General features: G+C 35.6%; 1 protein-coding gene across 2 annotated transcripts in view; it reads left to right on the forward strand.

The window, feature by feature from the left end:
• Positions 1–11,117, forward strand: part of Thoc1 (THO complex subunit 1) — a 45,895-nt gene extending 34,778 nt beyond the window's left edge. Inside the window, exons 17-21 of one of the 2 annotated variants that reach the window (XM_046438519.2) lie at positions 199–264; positions 6,026–6,109; positions 9,012–9,159; positions 10,141–10,216; positions 10,709–11,117. In XM_046438519.2, coding sequence (XP_046294475.1) covers positions 199–264; positions 6,026–6,109; positions 9,012–9,159; positions 10,141–10,216; positions 10,709–11,004 — 670 coding nt within the window. In that variant the 3' untranslated portion in view covers positions 11,005–11,117. The remainder of the gene's footprint in view (positions 1–198; positions 265–6,025; positions 6,110–9,011; positions 9,160–10,140; positions 10,217–10,708) is intronic. The other variant, XM_046438520.2, reaches the window with a different exon arrangement.
• The last annotated feature ends 1,345 nt before the right edge of the window (positions 11,118–12,462 follow it).

A 12,462-nucleotide genomic window follows, 5' to 3' on the forward strand; every position in this document is an offset into this window, starting at 1 on the left:
TATTTTCAGAAAACAATGATTATATGATTATCATTAAATATGTTAAATCCATATTTAAAATTTGTTAAATACCCAAAATTTACGGAGGAGAAACTCATACTCTCACCCAAATATGCACTGTTTACACTGTGTTGTTTTTATGATTAGTTTTAACGCATATGAGGATGGTATCCATAAAAAATTATGTTTGTTTTATAGTGAGGAGTTAACAAGGCTTTGGAATCTCTGTCCTGATAACATGGAAGCCTGTAAGTCAGAGACAAGGTAAGTTTAACATTTTCAAATGTTACTTTTTTGAAATGTTGAGTAGAACGAAGCCTTTTCTCAATTATGAAAGTTTGTTGTGTGGTTGACTTTTAATATAACAGAATGTGGCTTCCTGCTATAAAACACCTAAAAATGCTGACAAAATAGTTTTAGGGATCACAAAATAAATATGACAGAAGAAATTGAAGCAAAAACGAGGGGTTAAGCAACTCAGTGAGACCCTGTCTCTAAATAAAATACAAAATAGGACTGGGGATGTGGCTTAGTGGTCAAGTGCCCCTGAGTTCAATCTCCAGTACCACAAAAAAAAAAAAAGGAGGACTGGGCATGGGCATGTCGCTCAATGGTAGAGTGCTTCCACAATCCCCAGTACCACAAACATACAAAAAAAAGGTGGAACTAATATACTCGATTTAAAGGTAATATGTAAGACAGGAAGGAAAAATCAGAATTAAAGAATGTTACAGATCAAGATAAGAAATAATGAATAACTAAACACCAGAAGAGTAACTAAACCTATAAATTGATGTGGTAACATCGAGCTGGGGAGCAGTACAATAATTTCCAGTTCAGGAAAACAGGGAACTTGGGTCATCACAACGGATTAAGAAGATGAGGCCTTAGGCCTGCACAAATTCGTAAGCCAGAGTTCTTCGAGTAAAGCTGAGAATGTGGAAGCTTATGTCATCTGGAAATGAAGAATGGAGTAAAGGGAAAAACATGCTTATTGGCACAGGAAACTTTTTCTAATGGGGTGTGTATGAAAATGAAAGGTATTCTCTGAGAAATAAAAATGACAAGCCTGCTCTCATGTAGTCTTATACAACAACAGCATAAAGGAATCCCTAAGCTTAGACATTGAGCTAGGTAAACTCTATCTGGAAGTCGTCATGCAATCAGAAAAACCAAGACACACAAGATTTCCCATGGATAGAAGTTTAAAGGTAAGTTCACCATCCAAATTTATAAACATTGAAGGAAGCAATTCACCATGAGGAAGAAAAGACACATAGAAAAAGCAAACGTGAATTAGCCACTTCTGATTTTTTTAAAAAATCAAGAACAGATAAAAACTGTAAAATAAGTATATTTCAGATAATTAAGGACAGATAATGGGAAGTTGAAACAAAAGGAAGGATCATGACACTATAAAAAAGGACCAGGCAAATTTGAAAAAGCAAGGAGTACTTAACAGAAGTAAGAAAATACGAGTTAAGAACAACTCACTGAGTAGGTCCAACAAACATCTAATGACAGAAAAGAGAATGGGAAAGTGGTATTAATCCAGATAATGACTGAGAATAGGCATGAATACTTAATTCAAGAGGGAAAGGCCTTAAGCAAATAAACTGAATAAATCCCTGTCTCAATGCATGAAAATAAAGTCATCAGAAAAAAAAAAAAAAAAAAAGACAACCTGTAAAAGAGCAAACTTAAGCTAACATCTGGCTTCAAGAACACAAGATAATTAAGACAGTGGGCTGAGAGAATTCTATAACAAGCTAAACAATTGTATTTAGTTGAGTGATTGAAAAATAGTTATTTTCAGAATATTATCATTGTTCCTACTAAAAAAATCTATCATAGAACCAGGCATATGATTCACATCTGTAATCCTTACAGCTTGGGAGGCTAAGACAGAATGATCAAAAGTTCAAAGACAATCTCAGCAGCTAAGTGAGACAGAGTCTTAAAAAGGGCTGAGCATGTGGCTCAGTGGTTAAATGCCCCTGGGTTCAATCCCTGATACCAAAAAAAAGCTCAGAGCAAATACATTGAGGATTTAAGAAGATAATTAACAGGTTTGGTCTTACAGAAACAAACCAGGGATTAAAATTAAACATGAATAACAAAATGTTATAAAAGTTTCTAGAAATTTTTTTTAAACACTTCCAAATAGCCCCTGAATCAAAGAAGAAATGAGCCATGTGAAAAAGTTCACAGCTTTTTCCCACCTGCTGAGGAGGCTGAGACAGGAGGATAGCTTGAGGCAAGCCAACAACATAGTGAGACCTTGTCTCCAAGGGAAAGGAAGGGAGAGTTATAATGAAAATTTGAAAACATAACTAAATGATAATGAATAATACTGTATTTTCAGACTTTGGATCTAACTTTTAACACAAGAGGAAATTTAGAGCCTTAAATCATGTTTTTTGCTTTTGTGTTTTGGTCCAGGGATCTAACCCAAGGGCGCATAACCACTGAGCCACATCCACAGCACTTTTTATATTTTAGAGACAGGGTCTCGCTAAGTTGCTTAGGGCTTCACTAAGTTGCTGAAGATGGTTTTGAACTCGTGATCCTCCTGCTTTAGCCTCCCAGGCTGCAGTGATTACAGGCATACTCCACTGCACCTGGCATGTTCATGGTTTTTAAAAAGATAACCTGAAAATCAACTGAGCTAAGCAAGAATCCAGTACTAGAACAGAGTAAATCCAAAGTAGAAAGTAAAATGATTAGAAATTAGTAAGATAGCAAATAGAAGATCAACAAAACCAAAAGAGATTTTTGAGGGAAATAAACTTCTAGCAAGATTGATGAATAAAATTAGATTCCTGCCAAATCTATGAGAATAAGTCAACCCATTAGAAGTAGTAAAGGAATACTGTGGGAAATAGCAACCTTAATAAATCTCTGAAAGATTCCCAACTTCACTAGTAACTGGAAGTACACTCATTAGCAATTTCATAGCCAAGAGATTCAATAACTTTAAATACCAAAGTTTTCTAAAAATCATAGATGAAAGTAATTTATCATTTCTGCTGGTTGGAGTCTAAATGGTAAAGCCACTTGGAAAGACAACTAGCAATATTTGAAAGTTAAAGTGTACACCTTAAGACGTAGCTCTTCCAATGCTAGCTAGGTATATTAACAGTGTTTTTTACTTCACATTGAGAATCATTGGTTACTTGTGAAGTCAATTTACTGATTTCCATCATTTTTTTTAATGAAAGAGAAAACATTCTTTTATGTTAGCTTTATTCATATATGATACACATACTTGTGTATACTATATGTATATTGGGTGATGACATAAAATAAATTTCCTACTGTAGATTGCAGTAGAAGTTTGAAAGCCTTGGTGCCTGAAGAAAACTAATTTATCCACATGTGGAGACATGTACAAGAATGTTTGCATAGAATTGTTGAGAAAGTAAAAAAACCAGCGAAATACCTATCAGTGGGTCAAGGGTATCTTGTGGCATGTTCATAAAGTGGAATACTATATACCTAGTAACAAATTTGATGAATGAGAACTGCCTTGACTCGGGCATACTTCATACTTTAGAAAAATCAAGGTGTTTAAGAACACAAGCAGGGTTCCATCACTTGAAAGTTTGAAAAGACTCAAATATATATTTGAGTTTTTTCATTTTATTTTAAAGCACACCAAATTCTGAATAATGGCTACCTTTGGGGTGAGGGAATGAAATCATGGAGGAAGCACAGGAAGCTTCAATTGTATTTGTAGTATTTTAAAAATCTGAAGCAAATATGGCAAAAGCCTGGGTTATACATACAGACATGTTTGTTACATTAGTTTTGACTGTTTGAAGTATATAATTTGAAAACTAGCAGATGATTCCAAAATATTTCTGAATGATACTCAGCTCTGGTTGAGTACTGTTGTGGATCTTCCATTTTGTCTTGTGTTTCATGTAAAAGAAAAGTGATGATACATGTCAGCTTAGGAACCAACTTCTTCACCAAGACTCCTAAAGCACAAGTAGTAAAATCAAGAATCAATAAATGGGATGGTATCAAATAAAAAACTTCTTCACAGTCAAGGAAACAATAGCCTGAAGAGAAAGCCTACAGAATGGGGGAAAGTCTTTGCCACCTGCACCTCAGATAGAGCATTAATCTCCAAAATATATAAAGAACTCAAAAAAAGAAGAAAAAACAGATAATCAGTCAATGGACTAAGGAACTGAACAGATACTTCACAGAATTATGATGATCAATAAATATATGAAAAAATGTTCAACATCTCTAGCTATTAGAGAAATGCAAATTAAAACTATACTGAGATTCCATCTCACTACAGACAGAATGGCAATTATCAAGAATACAAGTAACAAAAAATGTTGGTGAGGATGTGGGGAAAAGGGTACACTCATACATTGCTAGTGGGACTGCAAATTGGTGCAACCACCCTGGAAAGCAGTATAGAGATACCTTAGAAAACTTAGAATGGAAACACTATTTGACCCAGTTATCCCACTCCTCGGTATATACCCAAAGGACTTAAAATCAGCATACTACAGTGATACAACCACATCAATGTTTATAGCAGCTTAATTAATAATAGCTAAGTTATGGAACCAACCTAGGTGCCCTTCAACAGATGAATGGATAAAGAAAATGTAGTATATATACACTGTGGAACATTTCTCAGCCATAAAAAAAGAATGACTTTATGATTTTTGCTGGTAAATAGATGGAACTGGAGACTATTGTACTGAGGAAAATAATCCAATCCTAAAAACCCAAAGGCCAAATATTCTTTCTGATATGCAGATGCTAACACACAATAAGGGGGAGCAGTAAAGAATAGAAGTTCATTAGATTAATTAGTCAAAGGGGAATGAAGGGAAGGGAGGGGGAAATGGGAATAGGAAAGACAGTAGAATGAATTGGACATAACTTTCCTATGTTCAAATATGAATATGCGACCAGTGAGACTCCACATCATGTACAACCACAAGAATATGTTCCTAAGTAAGTTATACTCCATGTATGTATGATATGTCAAAATACACTGTACTGTCATGTATATCTAAAAAGAACAAATTTTTAAAAAGTAAGGGTAAACCCCCAAGAAACTTTATAGACCTGTGATGTTTGTTGATTAGGAAGCATGTCATTGTAATGAAACATTAGCCATAAGGTTTGATGCCTGAGCTTTCTTTAACAAGCCCTATTTTTAGTTTTAATCAACAATGTAGAACATTTGCTGTGATCTTAAGATTTCTTTGCTTGACTCTATCAAAATGTTATTTCTAGGGGCTGGGATTGTGGCTCAGAAGGAGAGCGCTCGCCTCACATGTGTGAGGCACTGGGTTTGATCCTCAGCCCCACATAAAAAAATAAAATAAAGATATTGTGTCCACCTATTACTAAAAAAATAAATATTTTTTTTAAAATGTTATTTCTAAAAACAAACTCAAGAAAGGTAATTAAAAAAATCACCATTTCACCATGGTAACTTTTGAAATAAGAGCTCAAACTCTTGAAATTTTTAAAGGATAAATCATCAGTGAATGAGCACGTGATAGGAAAATATGGTATTTGCTGGCAAAATCTAAATGCTAAACCCCTGTCCACCCTCAGAATAGCAGCATATTAATGTTAGTGTATAATATATTCTATGTTTTATCATTTATAATACATAGTAATATGAAATATTGTATAGTTATCAGACCATTCCTTTATTGTCCCCTCTGAGAGTTAAATTTTTAGTCTTTTTTACCTCCTTAAAAATTTGAGTCCTGGGGCTGGCATTGTGGCTCAGTGGCAGAGCCCTTGCCTAGCATGTGTGATGCCCTGGCTTCGATCCTCAGCACCACATAAAAATAAATAAATATATAAAGATATTTTTTTAAAAAAATCATTCAGCAGCATTGTTTTAAAAAAAAAAATCAGAGTCCCTAAATTTCAGTTCCTAACTATAACATATTCTTTTAGAATCTTTATTGCCACCATTTTATTAGTAGTATTAATGCATGGTCCTCACTAGTTACATTGTAATGCCCAGGGAATACATGCCAACTTTGGAGGAGTTCTTTGAAGAAGCCATTGAACAAGCAGACCCTGAAAATATGGTTGAAAATGAATATAAGTAAGTAATGATTCTCATCAGCTAATTTTAATTTCCTATAAAATTCTTTCTTAGAAGCTTTATTAATCTATAGAGTAATACTTTCTCTGTTAGGTGAATTAATGTGCCAGTTTCACATGACTACTCATCCTTATTTTAAGGATTGTTCTGTGGGGGGTCCTGGGGATTGAACCCAGAGCCTCACAGGCAAATGCTCTACCACTGGGCTGTACCTCCAGCCAACGATTATTCCTGTTGACCATCAAACATGATTTGGAACCACCCTTGTTACAAAATATTAGAAATCTAGCCCAATCCCATGTGTCCCTCCAGCTGCCATCTCTGTTCCAGCAGCTGATGTAATTCTTGCCGTCACTGCCTCACCGCCTGTTCTCTGGTCACTCCAACAGGGCTGTCTTCCCAGTCACATCACTGAAATACTCCCATCAGGGTCACCTCTTCTCTGTTTGCTCTCTCAGCAGCAGTTGCCATTTGACCTGCCTCAGCTGTTTCCGTCTTGGGGCATCCAGGAAACCAGTCTGCTGCTTTTATCTCACTGCCCCTCCACCTCAGTCTCCATTGCTGGCTCTTTTTCCATTGGAATAACTTCGGGTCCACATAGCCTCAGTGTTGTAGAGTTGTGATTTAAGGGCCAGGGCCCTCTTGTCAGAATGTGTAGGTTCCCATCCCCTCTGTCCCTGGCTGCTTAGGCAACTCGAGGTAAATTTAATAACCTTTATCCTCCTTTCAGTTAAGTAGTAATAGCATTCATTTCACAGGTTTATTCTTAGGATTATATTTTCACTTTGAACCATGTATGGCATGTACTTAGCACTCAAAATTCATAACTGCTGTGACCTTGTGATAATTTTTTAGTTACTATGACCACTTAATTGGTTTGTAGTGAGTTCTCCATACATCAGTGATCTTTCAAATAAATTCACCACTTCAATCTCATGTTTAAGATCTTATTCATACTCCTTTCCTGGCCTTTAGGCCTCCTTGATACTGCCTCTCCAACTGTATCTTTGTTCCTTTTTTCCTCTGCTTTTAACCACACCAGCCCTGTCTCTTCTTCACCTCTAAGGTCTTTCCCTTTGGACTTTGCATATACCATCTTGTTTGCTTGAACCTCTTTTCCTCAACAGCAGCTCACAGAGGTACACCTCCTTAACAGTGTCCCTGTTGGCATTCCCATGTTAAGTTCACAGCACTTTAACCACTCTCCAAAATTCTCCTTCTCCTCTTTGTTTCCCATCCTCACCTTTATCTAAAATTGTCCTATACCTTATGTGTTTATGAATGATGTGCTTGCCAACATATCCCACATTTCTGTGTGCAGGTGCTAAGTAACTGCCTCGCATGGTTTTTCATGCGAGGAAACTAAGGCTCTGAAGGTAAATTTTTTTATTGAAGTTCTCAGCTAGTGAAAGGCAGAACCAAGGAAGTCATTCTGGTATCCAGGTCCTGCTCTTCTCTACAGTGTTATTCTGCCCAAGTGCTCAGGATATACACGAATGACCTGTCTCCACAGCTCCTGAGTACCTGGCTCAATAAGGATTTGTTGATTAAAAGAATATTAATTTAAGGGCTGAGGTTGTGGCTCAGAGGTAAAGCGCTTGGCTAGCATGTGTGAGGCACTGGGTTTGATTCTTAGCACCACATATAAATTAATAAATAAATAAAGGTCCATCAACAACTAAAAATTTTTTTTAAAAAAATATCTATATTTATATAGGATGAAGCATATTCATTCTTAAAGTGGCAGGTAGTTCTCTAGGATTGACTTAAGAACTTGAATGGTTATAGATTGTGGAGAAAAAAATGAAACTTCTGTGTATAATTGACAAGGAATTTTGAAAGTACTTAAAAGAATCAAATGGCTTAACAGGTGTGTCAGAGGAAGGCAAAGCATAATTGGTGTTAACCTGGGAAGAGTGCACCATCTAGGGGTAGTTTTGCCAGTCTTCAGTGATATAAGAACATCCCATAGGTTCATTCATAAAAGATGACCAAATAACCAGATTGCTAATCTGTGAAGTTAGGAGATGGGGGAGGGAAGACTTCCAAAAATTCAAAGGGAATTTGTGCTTTCGATTTTTCAGTAGCTTTGCCCATTTCTGGAGCATTTACTTTAGAATTTCTTCGAGGTTTCTGTTTCTTACCTCATTATGAACCACTTCTTGCTGTTTCGTTGGGAAGTGGTTCATGATTTTTATGTCATTACTTATTTTGTTAGCTACTGGTTATTTCTCTTTTTTAGTATTTTGAGCCATTTTTATTTATTGAGGTGGGCAATATGTGAATTAGAAGTTTAGTTGTTACATAAATTTAAAAAAACAAATCCAGCTCCAGTATCCTTTATCCAAAACATTTGAGACCTTCTAGTAGTGCTTCAGGTTTCAGAGTTTTTCAAAATTGGAATACACTTTACCAGTTTAATCTTTTGAGGCACTTGAAAAGTTTCAGATTTGGGGCATTTCAACCTGTATTAGCTAAATTAACATCAAAACTCAGTGTTGATTTTAGAAAATATTCTAAACTTCCATCTGTAGGTGACTTTGCAAGTATGGATATTACCTCAATTGAACAGGTACCTATTATAAATTTACCTTTTTTCCAAATAACTTAGGGATAATTCCTGTCCTGTCCAACCCATAACCTAGCCAGGATTGGGGACCCAACAAGTCACTCATAGACTTCTTAAAAAATTAAGTAAAATGTATGTAAACTTTGAAAATGTGTTTGCTGCCCATGAGCCTGCCTCTCCAGATTGTTATTTTGTTATTTATATGTGTAATGTATACTAAGAGGTCCTTTTAGAATGAAAAGAATGATACTTTGAGCATTACTTAAGAGTTAAGTAGAAGGGAATACAGAAATAAAAAGCTATAAATTATAGAAATGACATCTCTTTTTATAGAGCTGTGAATAATTCAAATTATGGTTGGAGAGCCCTGAGACTACTAGCACGGAGAAGCCCTCACTTTTTCCAGCCAACAAATCAGCAGTTTAAAAGTTTGCCAGAATATCTTGAAAACATGGTAATAAAGCTAGCCAAGGAATTACCAGTAAGTAACATGGATCATTTTCTTTGCATACCTCTTAGTTGACATTATCTTCTTTTAAAACTGTATCTCTATTTGAGCAAAGAACTAAATTTATCATATGGTAAAAATTTTGATCCACAAACTATTTAATTTAGAATGAAATAAAAATGCATGAGTATACATGTTTACTGGAAATACATAAACTCATAAAGTAATTTTCTGTGCAGCATGTAATTTAAAGCAATTTCTTAATACTTTGGGTAAACTACTATTCAACTGTAAACTCAAGATATGAATTTTTCCTGTTTTCCAGCCTATTCTATTTTATCAAAGACAGGATCCAGGGAGTAGCAGTAGGGAACTTAGAATTTAGCCTTGCCAGGTGTGGTGGCACATGCAGCTCGGGAGACGGAGACAGGAGGATCTGAGTTCAAAGCCAGCCTCAACAATGGCAAGGCGTTGAGAAACTCAGTGAGACCCTGTCTCTAAATAAAATACAAAACAGTAGCTCAGTGGTCAGGTGCCCTGAGTTCAATCCCCAATACCAAATAAATAAATAAATAACTTGGCCTATCTTTCTGATCGGTTCTCTTTTCTATATAGTTTTCTAATGGATTATTACAATAAATACAGTAATAATGATACTGTGTGCCTATAATTTAATAAAATTACTCATGTCAAGGACAGTTGTTGCTCCACACTTACTAAACCTCAGGTATTTTCAGATCAGCTTACCATGCTTTGCACCACTTCCCTTCTGCCCACATTGAAAAGGGGGGTTAGGGGATCCCTTTTCCAACTGTTAGGTTTTTGCCTGAGTTAACTCCTTCTGCAGGTGAGGAATGTCCCACTGAACTTACCTGACATTCACATTTAATGCTTTCTCAGGAGGAAGGCTTTGAAGCCCTGTATTCTTAATTCTCACAACCACTTTTACCCAAAGTATCTGTACTAACTTCAGAAGTTGGCATTCTTTTAAATGTTCTTCTTTCTCATTTTTAGCCACCTTCTGAAGAAATAAAAACAGGTGAGGATGAAGATGAGGAAGATAATGATGCTTTACTGAAGGAAAATGAAAGTAAGAATTGAATTTTCTTGGCTAATTTTACAAAATTGGAAAAGATTGGGGTTCTTGGTTGAGAGGTACGTTATTTGATTTGATCTACTTCTCAACTTTTACAAAGTTAGCTCTGCTTCTGACTTTAGTAAGGAATTTAAAATATCACTTACTTTAAAATAATTTTATGCAATAAGTTTTGGAAGTGATTTTTTAAGGAACAGAAGATTCTTAACATTTTAAGGCAAAATACTTACATTTCAAGCAAAAACCATACCTCAAAGAAAGTCATCATAATTACAATAGAGGTAACAGTTTCAGATTTGATTATTGATCAAATGATCATGATTGTAATGGGTATTCAACCCATGGAAAAAATAAATTATCATTTTAAAGTAAAGCTTACTAAAGGTAATAACTCAGTGACTCCTGAGCTTTCCAGTTCTTTTATATATTTAGGATTGCACATGTCATTGTACTTTGTACATAGTTTATATTTTCTATGTTTTCTAGGTCCTGATGTTCGGAGAGATAAACCTGTAACAGGGGAACAAATAGAGGTATTTGCCAATAAGCTGGGTGAGCAATGGAAGATTCTGGCTCCCTACTTGGAAATGAAAGACTCAGAAATTAGGCAGATTGAGTGTGACAGTGAAGACATGAAGATGAGAGCTAAGCAGCTCCTGGTTGCCTGGCAAGATCAAGAGGGAATACATGCAACACCTGATAACCTGATTAATGCATTGAACAAGTCTGGATTAAGTGACCTTGCCGAAAGTCTAACTAATGACAATGAGACAAATAGTTAGCTTCTTTCTTCTTTTCTTTTCTTTTTTATTAAAACTGTGATAAGATTTTGTTACCAAGCAGCATTTGATAAGAGGTCCACTGGTTTTGGTAAACAATAAACATTTTTATAACAGTTGTTGTACAGTTGGCTGGTGCTCCAATATCAATAGCACACACATTGGCTCAGGGCTTGAAGTGAGGGGAAGGATGGGAAGGATGGAAGGGAGGGATGGGAAAATGGCCAGAATTCTGGATCACAAACTCTTTTTTGTTAGGGTAAATATAATGAAGTGAAATTAGTTTCCTGCATGCTAGTAGTTATAAAATTTAGTTATTCTGAAATCCCAGGATGACAATTTCAAGACCCTCCTTATTTTCATTTATCATATTTATTTTAAAGCAGAGGATCAGCAAACAATGGTCTGCTCACTAAGCGTCATAACTGGAATTTTATTGGTGTCCAGCCATGCTCACATCTAGTGTCTGTGGCACTTGTCACACTACAACAGCATAGCAGTTGCAACAGACAGCTTCTGGTCTGCAAAGCCTATAGTATTTACTATCTGACCTATTAGAGAAAATGCTTGCAAGCCCCCAACTTTAAAATAAACGAAGTCTAAAACTTTACTCTCTTGTCCTCACAAAAATCATTTGACCTCTTAAGTCTTTATATTATCTGAAGGATTACTGTGAGTTCAAATGAGATGTTATGTGAAAGCACTAGGTAGTAATGGCTAAAGATGTTTTTACTATTCCCACATAAGCATCTCTTGAGGGCTCCAAGATCAGGTCATCACTGTTGATCCTAAAGAAGGGCTACTGAGCGCAGACTCCTGAAAATGCTATTACTTGAGCCTCCATTAGCTATTCAAGCACAGCTCCAATAGTGAAATGGCCTCTGTGTTACAGGGGCATAGAAAATAAGGCACATTCAAGAAACAAGATAATTTTTTCCACACTCTCCCTTATGTGCAAGGCAGAATTCTAAAATAGTCTTACTAGTTAAAACAAATCAACATTGGTATGAATTCAATTCCTACTTAAAGAATACTTTTGGAATATGCTTTTTTAGATCAAATAAAATGCAATCAAGTTTTTTATAATAACAAGGACATAGTTTTTAAAATTCTAATACATTCTATCTATACAAGGCAAATCTACCTCACCTGGTCTAGTAGTTTAAGTATCCAACAGGTGAGAAATTTTAATTATAACCATTAAATTTATTCCTTCCAAATTTGTTCTAACCAAATGTGACAATGAAAAAAAAAAAAAAAAAAACTTCAAAGTCACAGGCATCATACAACATAACAATTCTTAAAATCCTCACCCTTATTCTTCACCACCCCTCCCCCAGCCAAAATAGAAAGTACTGATTGCCAATAGTCAAGAGTTTAGGTGAGGAAACTACAAATAAATATCCCTGAAATGCTTATTTTGTACCCTAGTATTAGGTTACATCACATTGCTCAGATTTG

The sequence above is a fragment of the Marmota monax genome, unplaced genomic scaffold, assembly GCF_021218885.2.
Source record: "Marmota monax isolate L192 unplaced genomic scaffold, Marmota_monax_Labrador192_F-V1.1 WCK01_AAM20220418_F8-fsc00232, whole genome shotgun sequence".
NCBI classification, from domain to species: domain Eukaryota; kingdom Metazoa; phylum Chordata; class Mammalia; order Rodentia; family Sciuridae; genus Marmota; species Marmota monax.